This window comes from Procambarus clarkii, chromosome 37 (genome assembly GCF_040958095.1).
Source record: "Procambarus clarkii isolate CNS0578487 chromosome 37, FALCON_Pclarkii_2.0, whole genome shotgun sequence".
NCBI classification, from domain to species: domain Eukaryota; kingdom Metazoa; phylum Arthropoda; class Malacostraca; order Decapoda; family Cambaridae; genus Procambarus; species Procambarus clarkii.
In genome coordinates, this window is record NC_091186.1 from 23198587 (window position 1) to 23219468 (window position 20882).

The following is a 20882-nucleotide window of genomic DNA, read 5'->3' on the forward strand; positions in this document are numbered from 1 at the left end:
CCGGCCAGTGTCAGGTCAGTCAGTGTCCCCCCCCCCTCTACTCTATACGACACAGAGATACAACACTATACACTGGAGCTGTCAATATCGCGGACTCTGTCAGGACTTACATAAAAAAACGTTCATGTTGTCCATCTTTTAAGTTTCAAAATTCACAAAGGTTATTGTGTGTGTGAGTGAGTGAGTGAGTGAGTGTGTGTGTGTGTGTGTGTGTGTGTGTGTGTGTGTGTGTGAGTGAGTGTGTGTGTGTGTGTGTGTGTGTGTGTGTGTGTGTGTGTGTGTTATTTTATTATATTGGTTATGTTGTTAAATGAAAATTTGTATATTTCAATTTGTAGACATTGATGGAAATAACAGATCTTGTTCTAACTTTATATTGTATTGTACAATGTTTTGATGTATCGTCTTTAATACAACATACACGTGGTAACACACCCTCGCTCACCATCCTCTTTAATACAGCATACACTTCAGATACCATCATCATACACTACCATCACACGCTCACCACACCATCAACTGTCACCATACACCACTGTAAACACACTACCTTGCCGCTATCTTCCTTTGTTCTCTCTTGAACACGGTGAGGGGTCGACCAGTTATGTCCCTTATGTGTAGTGGAAGCGTGTTGAACAGTCTCAGGCCTCTGATGTTGATAGTTCTCTCTTGAACACGGTGAGGGGTCGGCCAGTTATGTCCCTTATGTGTAGTGGAAGCGTGTTGAACAGTCTCGGGCCTCTGATGTTGATAGTTCTCTCTTGAACACTGTGAGGGGTCGACCAGTTATGTCCCTTATGTGTAGTGGAAGCGTGTTGAACAGTCTCGGGCCTCTGATGTTGATAGTTCTCTCTTGAACACTGTGAGGGGTCGGCCAGTTATGCCCCTTATGTGTAGTGGAAGCGTGTTGAACAGTCTCGGGCCTCTGATGTTGATAGTTCTCTCTTGAACACTGTGAGGGGTCGGCCAGTTATGTCCCTTATGTGTAGTGGAAGCGTGTTGAACAGTCTCGGGCCTCTGATGTTGATAGTTCTCTCTTGAACACTGTGAGGGGTCGACCAGTTATGTCCCTTATGTGTATTGGAAGCGTGTTGAACAGTCTCGGGCCTCTGATGTTGATAGTTCTCTCTTGAACACTGTGAGGGGTCGGCCAGTTATGTCCCTTATGTGTAGTGGAAGCGTGTTGAACAGTCTCGGGCCTCTGATGTTGATAGTTCTCTCTTGAACACTGTGAGGGGTCGGCCAGTTATGTCCCTTATGTGTAGTGGAAGCGTGTTGAACAGTCTCGGGCCTCTGATGTTGATAGTTCCCTCTTGAACACTGTGAGGGGTCGGCCAGTTATGTCCCTTATGTGTGGTGCAAGCGTGTTGAACAGTCTAGGGCCTCTGATGTTGATAGTTCTCTCTTGAACACTGTGAGGGGTCGACCAGTTATGTCCCTTACGTGTAGTGGAAGCGTGTTGAACAGTCTCGGGCCTCTGATGTTAATAGTTCTCTCTTGAACACTGTGAGGGGTCGGCCAGTTATGTCCTTTATGTGTAGTGGAAGCGTGTTGAACAGTCTCGGGCCTCTGATGTTGATAAGAGTTCTCTCTCAGAGTACCTGTTGCACCTCTGCTTTTCAACGGGGGTATTCTGCACATCCTGCCATGCCTCCTGGTCTCATGTGGTGTTATTTCTGTGTGCAGGTTTGGGACCAGCCCCTCTAATATTTTCCACGTGTAAATTATTATGTATCTCTCCCGCCTACGCTCAAGAGAATACAGATTTAGGCATTTTAAATTATCATCCTACACCCTCACCACACACCACCACCATACTCCCTCCCAGGACCCAGAGGTAGGTCCCAGGACCCAGAGGAAGGTCCCAGGACCCAGAGGCAGGTCCCAGGATCCAGAGGAAGGTCCCAGGACCCAGAGGAAGGTCCCAGGACCCAGAGGAAGGTCCCAGGATCCAGAGGTAGGTCCCAAGACCCAGAGGAAGGTCCCAGGACCCAGAGGAAGGTCCCAGGACCCAGAGGCAGGTCTCAGGACCCAGAGGAAGGTCCCAGGACCCAGAGGTAGGTCCCAGGACCCAGAGGCAGGTCCCAGGACCCAGAGGTAGGTCCCAAGACCCAGAGGCAGGTCCCAGGACCCAAAGGTAGGTCCCAGGACCCAGAGGAAGGTCCCAGGACCGAGAGGAAGGTCCCAGGACCCAGAGGAAGGTCCCAGGACCCAGAGGAAGGTCCCAGGACCACAGAGCAGCTCAGGAAGCTACACAACATCTGCTTTAATGTTTCCAACAGCTCTCAGTACCCTTCTTGCCCCCCCCCCCTTCACTACGCACTCAGAGACAGTGTCAGGTGTTTATGGTAGAGTACCTGAGTGACAGTGTCAGGTATTTATGGTAGAGTACCTGAGTGACAGTGTCAGGTGTTTATGGTAGAGTACCTGAGTGACAGTGTCGGGTGTTTATGGTACAGTTACCTGAGTGACAGTGTCGGGTGTTTATGGTACAGTACCTGAGTGACAGTGCCAGGTGTTTATGGTAGAGTACCTGAGTGACAGTGTCAGGTGTTTATGGTACAGTACCTGAGTGACAGTGTCAGGTGTTTATGGTACAGTTACCTGAGTGACAGTGTCAGGTGTTTATGGTACAGTTACCTGAGTGACAGTGCCAGGTGTTTATGGTACAGTTACCTGAGTGACAGTGCCAGGTGTTTATGGTACAGTTACCTGAGTGACAGTGCCAGGTGTTTATGGTACAGTACCTGAGTGACAGTGCCAGGTGTTTATGGTACAGTACCTGAGTGACAGTGTCAGGTGTGTGGAGAGTGCCATCTTAGTGCTGGCACTCTTCTCCCCACCTGGTGCCACTGGCCCCCAGCCCCTAAGTGCCAGCCACAAGTGCTAGGTGCTATGACTGAGGGAATAGGCTGGTCATAACTACGGCCTAACTGCCTTGCTCGTGCAAGCCTAGGCCTAGTGCACATTTAATGTGCATACATTACCTGGCTTCCATTGTTATGTTGTATGTTAAGATGTCTTAGGAACCTCTTAAGATTGGCCAGTGACTGTTTCAAGAGCTAATATGTGCAAATTTGGCCTGCAAGTAATAGGTGTTTATTGTACAGTACCATAAACCATGCTATACAGTACAGCCGGAACAACCGTCGACATCTTCAAGAGAAAACTAGAGTGTTTCCTCCAAGGAGTGCCGGACCAACCGGGCTGTGGTGGGTATGTGGGCCTGCGGGCCGCTCCAAGCAACAGCCTGGTGGACCAAACTCTCACAAGTCAAGCCTGGCCTCGGGCCGGGCTTGGGGAGTAGAAGAACTCCCAGAACTTCATCAACCAGGTATCAACCAGGTATCATACAGGTAATAGCATAATGATTTACAAGCATAACAATTCATGGTGGAATTGCTTGTTAATTTGAATGTGAAGCTGAATACATTATGCAAATGAAGCAGACATTTCTGTTCTGTAAACAGTAAAATATAATATCATTTGCATATCCTGGGTTTAGCATGTTACACGCCTTTAATTACAAATGGATTATTATTTGTAATGTTGTGCGACCAGCAGGCCTAGTTAATGTGTTTCAGAAATAATAATTATTATGTAGATAACACCCCCCCCCCCCCCCCGGTAGGGAGGAATTAAGGGTTATTTTCACTGAGTTGAGACACTCAGCTGATAAGATGTTGCCATGTCTAAAACCTCCCTGCCTAGTGTCGATACTTAAGGAGGCCAGTTTGTGGATTATATGTATAATTTTGTGAATACAGATTGATATGAATAATATCAAAGATTGGCTGTGCATTGTATACTTGTCAGTGATAACTTTTAAATGTCATAATTCGTAAGAAGAAAGTCGTTAAATGAGGATCTGTCAACGCTGCGCCTTAAGCCTGGCAACACAGCGCGCCAGATTTTTTAAACTGTCAGAAGGGCTGTGGCCACCATGGAGGTAGGACCTGCTGGCCGAGGGCTCCTCACTTATGTTAAGTACTCTATGATAAACCTTGTTAGGCCGCGTTTATTACCTCAGGCAGTAATACACATTTATAATTAAATAGGCGGTGATAACTGAAGTGGAAACTCGCCACTTATATAATATATTGGTGACAAAATAAATTGTGATTTCTTGTTTAAAGGGGAAGCTGGTACCTGGGTGACCATTGGTGGTGGTGTCTCAATGGTGCCTCCTACGGCAACGGTGCCTCCTACTGCAACGGTGCCTCCTACTACAATGGTGCCTGCTACTACAACGGTGCCTCCTACTACAACGGTGCCTCCTACTACAATGGTGCCTCCTACTACAACGGTGCCTACTGCAACGGTGCCACCTACAACGGTGGTGTCGACTGGACAACATTTCATCTAAGGCGCCTTAAATATTGTTTACTGAGCACATCTGCTGTTAACTGTATTTCCTGTACAGTGTGAACCCTTAGACTGCTCATCGTCGTATGTGATAGTAAGTCGCTGTACTTGGCGTAAATGAGAAGGGGCAGACCACGCCAATCTCTGGGCTGATTGGAAATAACTAGATAGCAACAGGCAGTCAGTAGGTGAACAGAGGCATAAGGTGAAATAATTGGAATTTAAATTCCTCTCCGGTGGGGGATTGGAACCCGGGCCCGACAGCTGAGAATTGATGTCGACCACCCAGTGATAACGAGGTCTCCCTCTTCATCAATCTCCCTTCCTCTCCTCTCCTCTCTCTCTTCCCCACTCTCTCCCATTGTCTCTCTCCCCCCCCCCCGCTCTCTCTGCTTCTGTCTCTCGCTCGTTTCCCCCCTTCCCTCCCTTCCTTCCCTCCCGCCCTCCCTCCCCTCCACCCCAACAAGGGCTTACAAATCCTATCCCATCGCCAGTGCCGGGATGGCGTGAACCTGGTGATGTAATATTGTATCACCTCCAATTGTTTAATCGACCCTTCCTCCTCCTCCTCCTCCTCTGTGTCCCAGGAGGAGGAGGAGGAGGAGGGAGAAGCAGCACCACAGGTGTGGGGTTCCCACACTATACTCCTTACCCTCCCCCCCCCCCCCGGGTTAACACAGTCTTGCTCCCACCCTTCTGTACTACACCCTACTGTGGGGGAGGGGGGGGGGGAGGGTTAGCTCCCAAATGTACTCACTAGAAAGGAGACGAGAGACATACCAAATAATATACACATGGAAAATACTGGAGGACCAGGTCCCAAATCTACACAGTAAAATAACAACGTACTGGAGTGAACGATATGGAAGAAAATGCAGAATAGAACCAGTGAAGAGCAGAGGTGCCATAGGCACAATCAGAGAACACTGTATAAACATCAGAGGTCCGCGGTTGTTCAACGTCCTCCCAGCGAGCATAAGAAATATTGCCGGAACAACCGTGGACATCTTCAAGAGGAAACTAGATAGTTTCCTCCAAGGAGTGCCGGACCAACCGGGCTGTGGTGGGTATGTGGGCCTGCGGGCCGCTCCAAGCAACAGCCTGGTGGACCAAACTCTCACAAGTCAAGCCTGGCCTCGGGCCGGGCTTGGGGAGTAGAACAACTCCCAGAACCCCATCAACCAGGTATCATCCTCAGGAAGTTACAAGAGACTAAGGCAACAAAGGTGCCGAAAAAATATTAGATTTTTTTTTTCACAGAGTGGTAGACGGTTGGAACACGTTAGGTGATGTGGTGGTGGAGGCCAAGACCGTCAGTAGTTTCAAAGCGTTATATGACAAAGAGTGCTGGGAAGACGGGACACCACGAGTGTAGCTCTCATCCTGTAACTACAACTAGGTAATTACTTTTAGGTAACTATACTTAGGTAACTCTGCACATGCTCAGATACACAGAAAATATGAGATATATTTATTATCATAACATTGTCAGAAGATATACCGGTGTGGCGAGAGTCGCGGGTGAGGAACACTGGTTTATGTATTAACCGCTGCCCCTGACCCCCCCCCCTCCCCGGCCAGACCTTGACCCCCCCTCCCCGGCCAGACCTTGACCCCTGACCTCTCAAGCGGTCAACCACCAGTGTCACCGTGCAGGTAACCCAGTTCTTGGCTCTCTACACACCTTCACCCTTGACCTTTGGCGCTGGCCTCAAGGAGTTCAGCCCTCGACAGGCGGTGACCCTGGCCACCACCTGACCCCTGGCCACCACCTGACCCCGGGCCACCACCTGACCCCTGGCCACCACCTGACCCCTGGCCACCACCTGACCCCTGGCCACCACCTGACCCCTGGCCACCACCTGACCCCTGGCTGTTGCTTGGAGCGGCCCGCAGGCCCACATACCCACCACAGCCCGGTTGGTCCGGCACTCCTTGGAGGAAACTGTCTAGTTTTATCCTGAAGATGTCCACAGTTGTTCCGGCAATATTTCTTATGCTCGCTGGGAGGACGTTGAACAACCGCGGACCTCTGATGTTTATACAGTGTTCTCTGATTGTGCCTATGGCACCTCTGCTCTTCACTGGTTCTATTCTGCATTTTCTTCCATATCGTTCACTCCAGTACGTTGTTATTTTACTGTGTAGATTAGGGACCTGGCCCTCTAGTATTTTCCACGTGTATATTATTTGGTATCTCTCTCGTCTCCTTTCTAGTGAGTACATTTGGAGAGCTTTGAGACGATCCCAATAATTTAGGTGTTTTATCGCGTCTATGCGTGCCGTATATGTTCTCTGTATTCCCTCTATTTCAGCAATCTCTCCTGCTCTGAAGGGGGAAGTGAGTACTGAGCAGTACTCAAGACAGGACAACACAAGTGACTTGAAGAGTACAACCATTGTGATGGGATCCCTGGATTTGAAAGTTCTCGTAATCCATCCTATCATTTTTCTGGCTGACGCAATATTTGCTTAGTTATACTCCCTAAACGTTAGGTCGTCAGACATCATTATTGCCAAATCCTTTACATGCTGTTTACCTACTATGGGCAGATTTGATTGTGTTTTGTACTCTGTATTATGTTTAAGGTTCTCATTTTTACCGTACCTGAGTACCTGGAATTTATCACTGTTAAACTTATTATCTGCTGCACAGTCAGATGGTCATCTATGCATGTGTGACCTCTTGTTCTTGACATTGCGAGGGTCAAGATTTCCTCTTTGTCCTTTCCTTCTCTACCTGTTCCCATTGTGTAATGTATCACATTACCGCTTTTTCTTCTATCTTCTAGCTTTGGTATACTTAACACCTGTAGCCTCTCCTCGTAGCTCTTGCCTTTCACTTCTGGAGGCCATTCCATTGCATGTATTTGCACCTTTTCCAGTAAGTTGATGTGCTTCTTGAGATATGGGCCCTTACAACCAATTTTGGTCTCACAAAAGTCGTGAACAATTTCTATAGTATTTCACCATTCATGTATTTAATAGTTATTGTGAAGTTGGAGGCTTCTACTGAAGCAGTCCAACACCTACATATATAACCCTCGTGCACTGTCGTGTGGGTAAAGTTGGACACTACCTACTGTACCTACATAAGAGTCCATGGGGTCACATGTCTAACTTTTACTGCCTACTGTACAAGCCGCCAGACTTCCTTGTGATTCACTGGCCTCCCATGTTGTATATGATACACCATGTCGCAGTACAGGAGTCAGGCGTGCGACTGAGAATAACTTGGTCGCTGGTTCCAGTCACCTCACTGCTCCAATATATTTTATCAATGTATATAGTGAGAATATCTTTTCTCATTATTTTCTCATTTTTCATATCACGTTAGTGTGATTTTTGTATGTAACAAAATGTATATGTTCTAAATGATGGAGGAGCCTTCTGTTGATCAGTCCCTGACCAGGGGCCAGATTCACGAAAGCACTTACGCAAGCACTTACGAACCTGTCCATCTTTTCTCAATCTTTAGCGGCTTTGTTTACAATTATTAAACAGTTAATGAGTTCCGAAGCACCAGGAGGCTGTTTATAACAATAACAACAGTTGATTGGCAAGTTTTCATGCTTGTAAGCTGTTTAATAAATGTAACCAAAGCCGTCAAAGATTGAGGAAAGATGTACACGTTCGTAAGTGCTTGCGTAAGTGCTTTCGTGAATCTGGTCCCTGGTCTTTTGGATGATGGTGTGGTCAAGCAGACTGTTGGACACGGGTGCTCGCAGCCTGAATGTTGATGCTTCGAGACAAAATATAAATGTTCTAAAAGATCACGGAGCCGTCTGTTGATCAGTGCCTCTAACAGCTTACAAGGAAGACTTGTTAGTGACACTTCAGTCACTCCCGTCTTTCTCCTCACTTGTGTATAGCTGCCACAGTTGTCACTCTCACACTGTCAGGCAGTTCCCCCCTTACTTGTGAGGAGTTGATGACTACAGCAAGGGTGAACATTACTAATGAGTTGATGACTACAGCCAGGTCCACAGCAGGCAGCTGCTACAAGTAAGGGCGGCACGGGACTAGTAGTGTAACAGTCCGCCAACCACCACCACCTTCACCACCTCCATAAACTCAGCGTCCCAAGTATGTTAACTTTTTTCTAATATTCACGTTGCATGGCTTTGTAATTATTAGCGAGATTATATAATGCAGATTCAGTAATGTGATTAAATGTAAACGGATTTTAAAGGGGGAATGATATACTACTTAATATAATGATATACTAGACGCTTAAATACTGGTGAGAGAGGTGTATGAGGGCAATATTAGGGAGGGAGTAGAGAGGTGTTGAAGGAGGAGGTAAGAGAGGGTGTTGGGAGAGGAGCACAAGTGTGCACCAGGCTGCCTCCCACCTTTAATACCCTCCCCGCCACTCTCACCCCCTCCCTCCTCACCTTCCATACCTCCAGTATACCTGGAGACACTTTCCAGATTTCTTCTATTCCCCCAAACGCGGCCCGAGGCCAAGCTTGATTTGTGATAACTTGGTCCAACAGGCTGTTGCTTGGAGCAGCCCGCAGGCCCACATACCCACCACAGCCCGGTTGGTCCGGCACTCCTTGCAGGAACTGATCTAAGTGCCTCTTGAATACATCCACCTTTGTTCCGGCAATATTTCTAATGCTTGCTGGGAGGGTGTTGAACAGCTGTGGACCTCTGATGTTCAGTGTTCACTGATTGTGCCTATGGCACCTCTACTCCTCACTGGTTCTATTCTGCATTTCCTTCCGTACCTTTCGCTCCAGTATGTTGTTATTCTACTGTGGGACCTTGGGACCTGGCCCTCCAGTATCTTCCATGTGTATATTATTTGGTATCTCTCGTCTCCTTTCCAGTGAGTACATTTTGAGAGCTTTGAGACAGTCTCAATAATTTAGATGTTTTATCTCGTCTATGCGTGCCGTATATGTTCTCTGTATTCCCTCTAATTCAGAGATCTCTCCCGCATTGAAGGAGGGGAGTGGGTAACGAGCAATACTAAAGACGGGACAACACAGGATCACAAGTCCAGTGTGCTGTCCGCTCGGCCGACCTGCTCCATGTGTCTGATTGATTGATTGTGTGTGTCCTGTACCCTGTGTTTCGTTTAACTTCCTCGTTTCCACCATACCTCAGTACCTGGAACTTGTCACCGTTAAACATCATGTTATTTACAGTTGACCAATCGAAGACTTTATTAATATCTGTCTGCACTTTTTCACTGTCTTCTACTTAAGAAATTTTCATGCAGATTTTTGTATCATCAGCAAAGGATGACACGAAGCTGTGACTAGTATTTTGGTCTATATCAGAGATAAGAATAAGAAATAGCAGCGGTGCAAGGACTGTGTCCTGGGGTACAGAGCTTTTCACTGCACTTGGGCTTGATCTTACTTGAGTGACCGTCACTCTCTTCATTCTGTTTGACAGAAAGTTGAAAATCCAACGCCCAACTTTACCCGATATTCCCATTGATCTCATTTTGTGTGCTATCACTCCATGGTCACATTTGTCAAACCAACACCCTCTCACTATAACCTCACTCCAGCCCTCTCACTATCACCTCACCCCAGCCCCTCTCACTATCACCTCACTACTCCTCCAACACTACACTCTCCCTCACTGCTCCTCCAACACAACGCTCACAGAAACATTATCGCAATTTGGAAGACATTTTTCGATCAAATGTCGTCCTGTCAAGTTTGTTTAGAAAAATTTGAGAGTAATAACTGGGAGGCGGAGGAGGAGGAGGAGGAGGAGAAGGAGGAGGAGGAGAAGGAGGAGGAGGAGGAGGAGGAGGAGAAGGAGGAGGAGGAGGAGGAGAAGGAGAAGGAGGAGGAGGAGGAGGAGAAGGAGGAGGAGGAGAAGGAGGAGGAGGAGGAGGAGGAGGAGGAGGAGGAGAAGGAGGAGGAGGAGGAGAAGGAGGAGGAGGAGGAGAAGGAGGAGGAGGAGGAGGAGGAGGAGGAGAAGGAGGAGGAGGAGGAGGAGAAGGAGTAGGAGGAGAAGGAGTAGGAGGAGGAGAAGGAGGAGGAGGAGGAGAAGGAGGAGTAGGAGGAGGAGAAGGAGTAGGAGGAGGAGGAGGAGAAGGAGGAGGAGGAGGAGGAGAAGGAGGAGGAGGAGGAGAAGGAGGAGGAGGAGGAAGAGAAGGCGGAGGAGGAGGAGAAACGTTCCTGGAGAGGGTTCTGGGAGTTCTACTCCCCGAGCCCGACCTAATGCCAGGCTCGACTTGTGATAACTTGGTCCACCAGGCTGTTGCTGGGAGCAGCCCGCAGGCCCACATATCCACCACAGCCCGGTTGGTCCGGCACTTCTTGCAAGAACTGATCTAAGTGCCTCTTGAATACATCCACCTTTGTTCCGGCAATATTTCTAATGCTTGCTGGGAGGGTGTTGAACAGCTGTGGACCTCTGATAATCAGACAGTGTTCACTGATTGTGCCTATGGCACCTCTACTCCTCACTGGTTCTATTCTGCATTTCCTTCCGTAACTTTCGCTCCAGTATGTTGTTATTCTACTGTGGGACCTTGGGACCTGGTCCTCCAGTATCTTCCATGTATATATTATTTGATACCTTTCTCGTCTCCTTTCCAGAGAGTACATTTTGAGAGCTTTGAGACGGTCCCAATAATTTAGATGTTTTATCGTGTCTATGCGTGTCGTATATGTTCTCTGTATTCCCTCTAATTCAGAGATCTCTCCCGCTCTGAAAGGGGAAGTGAGTACCGAGCAATACTCAAGACGGGACAACACCAGTGATTTAAATAGTATTAGCATTGCTATGGGTTCCCTGGATTTAAACGTTCTCATAATCCATCCTATCATGGTCCTGGCCGCCGCTATATTTGCTCGGTTATGTTCACTAAATGTCAGGTCGTCAGACATCATAATTCCCATAACTTTTACATGTTGCTTTCCTTCTATGATTGTGTCTAGTTGTGTCCTGTACCCTGTGTCCTGTACCCTGTGTCCTGTACCCTGTGTCCTGTACCCTGTGTCCTGTACCCTGTGTCCTGTACCCTGTGTCCTGTACCCTGTGTGTCGTTTAACTTCCTCGTTTCCACCATACCTCAGTACCTGGAACTTATCACGGGTAAACATCATGTTATTTTCAGTTGGCCAATCGAAGACCTTATTAATATCTGCCTGAAGTTTTTCACTGTCTTCTACAGAGGAAATTTTCATGCTGATTTTTGTATCATCTACATTAGATGACTCGAAGCTGTGACTAGTATTTTTGTATATAAGAGAAAAGAATGGGAAATAGCAGCGGTGCAAGGACTGTGTCCTGGGGTACAGAGCTTTTCGATGCACTTGGGCTTGATCTTACTTGAGGGATCATCACTCTCTGCATTCTGTTAACAGAAAGTTGACAGAGACCGAGAGGCCGAGAGAGATTGATGGAGAGAGAGAGAGAGAGAGAGAGAGAGAGAGAGAGAGAGAGAGAGAGAGAGAGAGAGAGAGAGAGAGAGAGAGAGAGAGAGAGAGAGAGAGAGAGAGAGAGGGAGGGAGGGAGGGAGGGAGGGAGGCGGGAGAGAGAAAGTGAGAAAAAGAGAGCGAGAGAGGAGGAGAGAGAGAAAGTGAGAAAAAGAGCGAGCGAGAGAGAGAGAGAGAGAGAGAGAGAGAGAGAGAGAGAGAGAGAGAGAGAGAGAGAGAGAGAGAGAGAGAGAGAGAGAGAGAGAGAGAGAGAGAGAGAGAGAGAGAGAGAGAGAGAGAGAGAGAGAGAGAGAGAGAGAGAGAGAGAGAGAGAGAGAGAGAGAGTAAAAACCTTAACATATTATCACAGTTACCATTGTTCTTGCCTAACAATGAGAAGAACAGGACACAAAGCCTGCCAAAAGAGGGCCTCATTTCCCCTATTCTTGCTACCGGCCTAAGTAATTATTATATACAAACTCATTATACATTTTAATACAAAATAAATATTTATAAGAGAAAAGTTAACCAGTAGTTCATAAGTTTCTGAAGTTACCCCTACACTGCTTCCCATCAACCACAGTTACCCCTACACTGCTTCCCATCAACCACAGTTACCCCTACACTGCTTCCCATCAACCACAGTTACCCCTACACTGCTTCCCATCAACCACAGTTACCCCTACACTGCTTCCCATCAACCACAGTTACCCCTACACTGCTTCCCATCAACCACAGTTACCCCTACACTGCTTCCCATCAACCACAGTTACCCCTACACTGCTTCCCATCAACCACAGTTACCCCTACACTGCTTCCCATCAACCACAGTTACCCCTACACTGCTTCCCATCAACCACAGTTACCCCTACACTGCTTCCCATCAACCACAGTTACCCCTACACTGCTTCCCATCAACCACAGTTACCCCTACACTGCTTCCCATCAACCACAGTTACCCCTACACTGCTTCCCATCAACCACAGTTACCCCTACAATACTGGTACTGACCAGGACCCACCCTGGTACTGACCAGGACCCACCCTGGTACTGACCAGGACCCACCCTGGTACTGACCAGGACCCACCCTGGTACTGACCAGGACCCACCCTGGTACTGACCAGGACCCACCCTGGTACTGACCAGGACCCACCCTGGTACTGACCAGGACCCACCCTGGTACTGACCAGGACCCACCCTGGTACTGACCAGGACCCTCCCTGGTACTGACCAGGACCCTCCCTGGTACTGACCAGGACCCTCCCTGGTACTGACCAGGACCCACCCTGGTACTGACCTGGACCCTCCCTGGTACTGACCAGGACCCGCCCTGGTACTGGCCAGGACCCGCCCTGGTACTGACCAGGACCCACCCTGGTACTGACCAGGACCCTCCCTGGTACTGACCAGGACCCTCCCTGGTACTGACCAGGACCCTCCCTGGTACTGACCAGGACCCACCCTGGTACTGACCAGGACCCACCCTGGTACTGACCAGGACCCTCCCTGGTACTGACCAGGACCCACCCTGGTACTGACCAGGACCCACCCTGGTACTGACCAGGACCCACCCTGGTACTGACCAGGACCCACCCTGGTACTGACCAGGACCCACCCTGGTACTGACCAGGACCCTCCCTGGTACTGACCAGGACCCACCCTGGTACTGACCAGGACCCACCCTGGTACTGACCAGGACCCACCCTGGTACTGACCAGGACCCACCCTGGTACTGACCAGGACCCACCCTGGTACTGACCAGGACCCACCCTGGTACTGACCAGGACCCACCCTGGTACTGACCAGGACCCACCCTGGTACTGACCAGGACCCTCCCTGGTACTGACCAGGACCCACCCTGGTACTGACCAGGACCCACCCTGGTACTGACCAGGACCCACCCTGGTACTGACCAGGACCCACCCTGGTACTGACCAGGACCCACCCTGGTACTGACCAGGACCCACCCTGGTACTGACCAGGACCCACCCTGGTACTGACCAGGACCCTCCCTGGTACTGACCAGGACCCGCCCTGGTACTGACCAGGACCCACCCTGGTACTGACCAGGACCCTCCCTGGTACTGACCAGGACCCTCCCTGGTACTGACCAGGACCCTCCCTGGTACTGACCAGGACCCTCCCTGGTACTGACCAGGACCCTCCCTGGTACTGACCAGGACCCACCCTGGTACTGACCAGGACCCTCCCTGGTACTGACCAGGACCCTCCCTGGTACTGACCAGGACCCTCCCTGGTACTGACCAGGACCCACCCTGGTACTGACCAGGACCCTCCCTGGTACTGACCAGGACCCACCCTGGTACTGACCTGGACCCTCCCTGGTACTGACCAGGACCCGCCCTGGTACTGGCCAGGACCCGCCCTGGTACTGACCAGGACCCACCCTGGTACTGACCAGGACCCTCCCTGGTACTGACCAGGACCCGCCCTGGTACTGACCAGGACCCGCCCTGGTACTGACCAGGACCCTCCCTGGTACTGACCAGGACCCGCCCTGGTACTGGCCAGGACCCGCCCTGGTACTGACCAGGACCCACCTTGGTACTGACCAGGACCCTCCCTGGTACTGACCAGGACCCACCCTGGTACTGACCAGGACCCGCCCTGGTACTGACCAGGACCCTCCCTGGTACTGACCAGGACCCACCCTGGTACTGACCAGGACCCTCCCTGGTACTGACCAGGACCCTCCCTGGTACTGACCAGGACCCACCCTGGTACTGACCAGGACCCACCCTGGTACTGACCAGGACCCTCCCTGGTACTGACCAGGCTCCCCGCCGCTACTGCCACAGCGAACGTATTGACCTGACTTTCATTCTGCTGGGCCCCGCAGAGGTACTATTCCGGCCCCGCCCGAGTATTGACCAGGCTCTCCGCCCATGCTGTTGACCCCGCCCAAGTTTGGACCAAACCCTCCACCCATGCTGTTGGCCCTGGAGCATACCTGGAGCATACTTGGAGCATACCTGGAGAGGGTTTTGGGAGTTCCACTTCCCGAGCCCGGCCTGAGCCCAGGCTCGACTTTCTCGTCTCCTTTCCAGAGTGTACATTTTGAGAGCTTTGAGACGGTCCCAATAATTTAGATGTTTTATCGTGTCTATGCGTTATCAGGAGTTGGAGATTTATCAAACTGGTTATTGAACCAAACTGATACTTGCTTACTGACGAAAAGACCCCAACCATTTCCTAATAAAAAATACGACGGACCACGGCAACCACACTTCTGCTGCCGTCAGTCGACCAGCAACGGAAACTGGAGTGCTAGCAATTAGTTGGGAGATCACCCTGTAATCGTCTTATTCTCGGAGAGGGGTTGAGTATCACCTTTATTCAGGGGTGCGACTCAGAACTGGCCTCAATGTCATGAGTATATATCCACTCGAGCCGCTGTGACTCCCCCCACACAATCTTTACCCCTGGCATGATCTACTAAATCCTCCTTGTGATGTCACTGACCACTGTCACCTAATTTGCAACCGTCTCTCTCTCTCTCTCTCTCTCTCACTATCTGGTCAGCCTCACCAGGACAGGAGCAAAAATCAGTTGTTAAGATACAAACATTTATTACATGAAGACAGACAAAAGAATGTATAAAAATAATATTAGAGTGCATCACCGTGAGCTGCTACCAACCGATACCCTCCAAGGTCATCTCAAACCTTCATCACATAAACCGCACTAGGCCGCTGCCCAATCTTCAGGTCACAGCCTACTGCCCCTCACTACATGGGGGCTGAAACACCTGGCACAACTATATATATCATCAACAAGAAAAGACATCAGTCTCTCACCTTACACTGCACCTGTCATGCCAATAGACAATCAAGCACAACCTCATACATCAATGTGTCCATATGATTCTCTGTTCTAGTCCTCGAGGCCCTCTACTATGAACATCTGTCTGGGTCCAACTCAGGTAGGTACTCCTGCAGTACTTTCAATCTGCTGCACATGAAGTCCCACTCGAATGTCATTGAAGCTCCTCCAAACGGCTTCAAATTATTAATCCATAGTAACATGTTCTCTTATTAAAATGTATTTACAATAAATAAATTTCTCCGTACGACATCCCTTTCAACACTCCGGCTCTGCCGCGATGGGTCCTCCCCCACTTCGGGCGAGTCCACACCGGAATTAAGTCACGCCGGCCGCTCGGGGCTCCGCTCCCTTACTTGCTCACTGACCTCCAGCAAGAGAGGATGTGCTTCTCCTCTCTCCCGCATGGCACCTACCTCTAGCTCCTTATATCGGCTCACTGTCAACCAATGTAAGCACCTGGTAGAGCCCCAACCAATGTAAGCTCCTGGTAGAGTCCCAACCAGTGTAAGCACCCAGTAGAGCCCCAACCAGTGTAAGCACCTGGTAGAGCCCCAACCAATGTAAGCTCCTGGTAGAGTCCCAACCAGTGTAAGCACCCAGTAGAGCCCCAACCAGTGTAAGCTCCTGGTAGAGCCCCAACCAGTGTAAGCTCCTGGTAGAGCCCCAACCAGTGTAAGCTCCTGGCAGAGCCCCAACCAGTGTAAGCTCCTGGTAGAGCCCCAACCAGTGTAAGCTCCTGGCAGAGCCCCAACCAGTGTAAGCTCCTGGTAGAGCCCCAACCAGTGTAAGCTCCTGGCAGAGCCCCAACCAGTGTAAGCTCCTGGTAGAGCCCCAACCAGTGTAAGCTCCTGGTAGAGCCCCAACCAATGTAAGCTCCTGGTAGAGTCCCAACCAGTGTAAGCACCCAGTAGAGCCCCAACCAGTGTAAGCTCCTGGTAGAGCCCCAACCAGTGTAAGCTCCTGGTAGAGCCCCAACCAGTGTAAGCACCCAGTAGAGCCCCAACCAGTGTAAGCTCCTGGTAGAGCCCCAACCAGTGTAAGCTCCTGGTAGAGCCCCAACCAGTGTAAGCACCCAGTAGAGCCCCAACCAGTGTAAGCTCCAGGTAGAGCCCCAACCAGTGTAAGCTCCTGGTAGAGCCCCAACCAGTGTAAGCACCTGGTAGAGCCCCAACCAGTGTAAGCACCTGGTAGAGCCCCAACCAGTGTAAGCACCTGGTAGAGCCCCAACCAGTGTAAGCACCCAGTAGAGCCCTAACCAGTGTAAGCTCCTGGTAGAGCCCCAACCAGTGTAAGCTCCTGGTAGAGCCCCAACCAGTGTAAGCTCCTGGCAGAGCCCCAACCAGTGTAAGCTCCTGGTAGAGCCCCAACCAGTGTAAGCTCCTGGCAGAGCCCCAACCAGTGTAAGCTCCTGGTAGAGTCCCAACCAGTGTAAGCTCCTGGTAGAGCCCCAACCAGTGTAAGCTCCTGGCAGAGCCCCAACCAGTGTAAGCTCCTGGTAGAGCCCCAACCAGTGTAAGCTCCTAGCAGAGCCCCAACCAGTGTAAGCTCCTGGTAGAGCCCCAACCAGTGTAAGCTCCTGGTAGAGCCCCAACCAGTGTAAGCACCCAGTAGAGCCCCAACCAGTGTAAGCTCCTGGTAGAGCCCCAACCAGTGTAAGCTCCTGGTAGAGCCCCAACCAGTGTAAGCACCCAGTAGAGCCCCAACCAGTGTAAGCTCCAGGTAGAGCCCCAACCAGTGTAAGCTCCTGGTAGAGCCCCAACCAGTGTAAGCTCCTGGCAGAGCCCCAACCAGTGTAAGCTCCTGGTAGAGCCCCAACCAGTGTAAGCTCCTGGCAGAGCCCCAACCAGTGTAAGCTCCTGGTAGAGCCCCAACCAGTGTAAGCTCCTGGTAGAGCCCCAACCAGTGTAAGCTCCTGGTAGAGCCCCAACCAGTGTAAGCACCTGGTAGAGCCCCAACCAGTGTAAGCACCTGGTAGAGCCCCAACCAGTGTAAGCACCTGGTAGAGCCCCAACCAGTGTAAGCTCCTGGCAGAGCCCCAACCAGTGTAAGCTCCTGGTAGAGCCCCAACCAGTGTAAGCTCCTGGTAGAGCCCCAACCAGCTCCCGGCACTTGGCACCATGATCAATACAACCTCAGGTGATACAGGCAGCAAGTGTCAGCGCCGTGATACAGGCAGCAAGTGTCAGCACTGTGATACAGGCAGCAAGTGTCAGCGCCATGATACAGGCAGCAAGTGTCAGCGCCGTGATACAGGCAGCAAGTGTCAGCGCCGTGATACAGGCAGCAAGTGTCATGATACAGGCAGCAAGTGTCAGCGCCGTGATACAGGCAGCAAGTGTCAGCGCCATGATACAGGCAGCAAGTGTCAGCGCCATGATACAGGCAGCAAGTGTCAGCGCCGTGATACAGGCAGCAAGTGTCAGCGCCGTGATACAGGCAGCAAGTGTCAGCGCCGTGATACAGGCAGCAAGTGTCATGATACAGGCAGCAAGTGTCACCACCGTGATACAGGCAGCAAGTGTCATGATACAGGCAGCAAGTGTCAGCGCCGTGATACAGGCAGCAAGTGTCATGATACAGGCAGCAAGTGTCAGCGCCGTGATACAGGCAGCAAGTGCCATGATACAGGCAGCAAGTGTCAGCGCCGTGATACAGGCAGCAAGTGTCAGCGCCGTGATACAGGCAGCAAGTGTCAGCACCATGATACAGGCAGCAAGTGTCAGCACCATGATACAGGCAGCAAGTGTCAGCACCATGATACAGGCAGCAAGTGTCAGCGCCGTGATACAGGCAGCAAGTGTCAGCGCCGTGATACAGGCAGCAAGTGTCAGCGCCGTGATACAGGCAGCAAGTGCCATGATACAGGCAGCAAGTGTCAGCGCCGTGATACAGGCAGCAAGTGTCAGCGCCGTGATACAGGCAGCAAGTGTCAGCACCATGATACAGGCAGCAAGTGTCAGCGCCATGATACAGGCAGCAAGTGCCATGATACAGGCAGCAAGTGTCAGCGCCGTGATACAGGCAGCAAGTGTCAGCACCATGATACAGGCAGCAAGTGTCAGCACCATGATACAGGCAGCAAGTGTCAGCGCCATGATACAGGCAGCAAGTGTCAGCGCCATGATACAGGCAGCAAGTGTCACCACCGTGATACAGGCAGCAAGTGTCATGATACAGGCAGCAAGTGTCATGATACAGGCAGCAAGTGTCAGCGCCATGATACAGGCAGGAAGTGTCAGCGCCGTGATACAGGCAGCAAGTGTCATGATACAGGCAGCAAGTGTCAGCGCCATGATACAGGCAGCAAGTGTCAGCGCCGTGATACAGGCAGCAAGTGTCAGCGCCATGATACAGGCAGCAAGTGTCATGATACAGGCAGCAAGTGTCAGCGCCGTGATACAGGCAGCAAGTGTCAGCGCCATGATACAGGCAGCAAGTGTCAGCGCCATGATACAGGCAGCAAGTGTCATGATACAGGCAGCAAGTGTCATGATACAGGCAGCAAGTGTCAGCGCCGTGATACAGGCAGCAAGTGTCAGCACCATGATACAGGCAGCAAGTGTCAGCACCATGATACAGGCAGCAAGTGTCAGCACCATGATACAGGCAGCAAGTGTCAGCGCCATGATACAGGCAGCAAGTGTCATGATACAGGCAGCAAGTGTCAGCGCCATGATACAGGCAGCAAGTGTCATGATACAGGCAGCAAGTGTCAGCACCATGATACAGGCAGCAAGTGTCAGCACCATGATACAGGCAGCAAGTGTCAGCGCCGTGATACAGGCAGCAAGTGTCAGCGCCATGATACAGGCAGCAAGTGTCAGCGCCATGATACAGGCAGCAAGTGTCATGATACAGGCAGCAAGTGTCATGATACAGGCAGCAAGTGTCAGCGCCGTGATACAGGCAGCAAGTGTCAGCACCATGATACAGGCAGCAAGTGTCAGCACCATGATACAGGCAGCAAGTGTCAGCACCATGATACAGGCAGCAAGTGTCAGCGCCGTGATACAGGCAGCAAGTGTCATGATACAGGCAGCAAGTGTCGTGATACAGGCAGCAAGTGTCATGATACAGGCAGCAAGTGTCATGATACAGGCAGCAAGTGTCATGATACAGGCAGCAAGTGTCATGATACAGGCAGCAAGTGTCATGATACAGGCAGCAAGTGTCATGATACAGGCAGCAAGTGTCATGATACAGGCAGCAAGTGTCATGATACAGGCAGCAAGTGTCATGATACAGGCAGCAAGTGTCATGATACAGGCAGCAAGTGTCATGATACAGGCAGCAAGTGTCATGATAAAGGCAGCAAGTGTCATGATACAGGCAGCAAGTGTCATGATACAGGCAGCAAGTGTCATGATACAGGCAGCAAGTGTCATGATACAGGCAGCAAGTGTCATGATACAGGCAGCAAGTGTCATGATACAGGCAGCAAGTGTCATGATACAGGCAGCAAGTGTCATGATACAGGCAGCAAGTGTCAGCGCCTGGAAGGGGCCCCAAACTTCAATTACTTCTCCAGATTTCCAGTAAATTACCCCTTTCCGTAATTTTGATTCTGGAGACTTGACATGGAAGGAAATTCAATTTAGACGCTCCCTTATTAAATTATTGGCATCTTGTTGCTGGTAGTTCTTGGTGGGTCGAGTGCTAGCTCACAGTCCCCGCCTTCCCCTCTACTGTTGCTGGTAGTTCTTGGTGGGTCGAGTGCTAGCTCACAGTCCCCGCCTTCCCCTCTACTGTTGCTGGTAGTTCTTGGTGGGTCGAGTGCTAGCTCACAGTCCCCGCCTTCCCCTCTACTGTTGCTGGTAGTTCTTGGTGGGTCGAGTGCTAGCTCACAGTCCCCGCCTTCCCCTCTACTGTTGCTGGTAGTTCTTGGTGGGTCGAGTGCTAGCTCACAGTCCCCGCCTTCCCCTCTACTGTTGCTGGTAGTTCTTGGTGGGTCGAGTGCTAGCTCACAGTCCCCGCCTTCCCCTCTACTGTTGCTGGTAGTTCTTGGTGGGTCGAGTGCTAGCTCACAGTCCCCGCCTTCCCCTCTACTGTTGCTGGTAGTTCTTGGTGGGTCGAGTGCTAGCTCACAGTCCCCGCCTTCCCCTCTACTGTTGCTGGTAGTTCTTGGTGGGTCGAGTGCTAGCTCACAGTCCCCGCCTTCCCCTCTACTGTTGCTGGTAGTTCTTGGTGGGTCGAGTGCTAGCTCACAGTCCCCGCCTTCCCCTCTACTGGAGAGCATATATCATGCTTCCCTTCACTCGTGGTTTTTGTTTTATT

At 50.8% G+C, this 20882-nt stretch overlaps 2 protein-coding genes across 2 annotated transcripts in view; one reads left to right on the forward strand and one right to left on the reverse strand.

The window, feature by feature from the left end:
- Positions 1–20882, reverse strand: part of LOC123765891 (phosphatase and actin regulator 2) — a 568756-nt gene that overhangs the window by 510426 nt on the left and 37448 nt on the right. The gene's annotated exons all lie outside the window — the stretch shown is intronic.
- Positions 17726–20164, forward strand: LOC138371870 (cell death abnormality protein 1-like). Its single transcript, XM_069336908.1, has one exon. The coding sequence runs from the start codon at positions 17726–17728 to the stop codon at positions 20162–20164; it is 2439 nt and encodes an 812-aa protein (XP_069193009.1).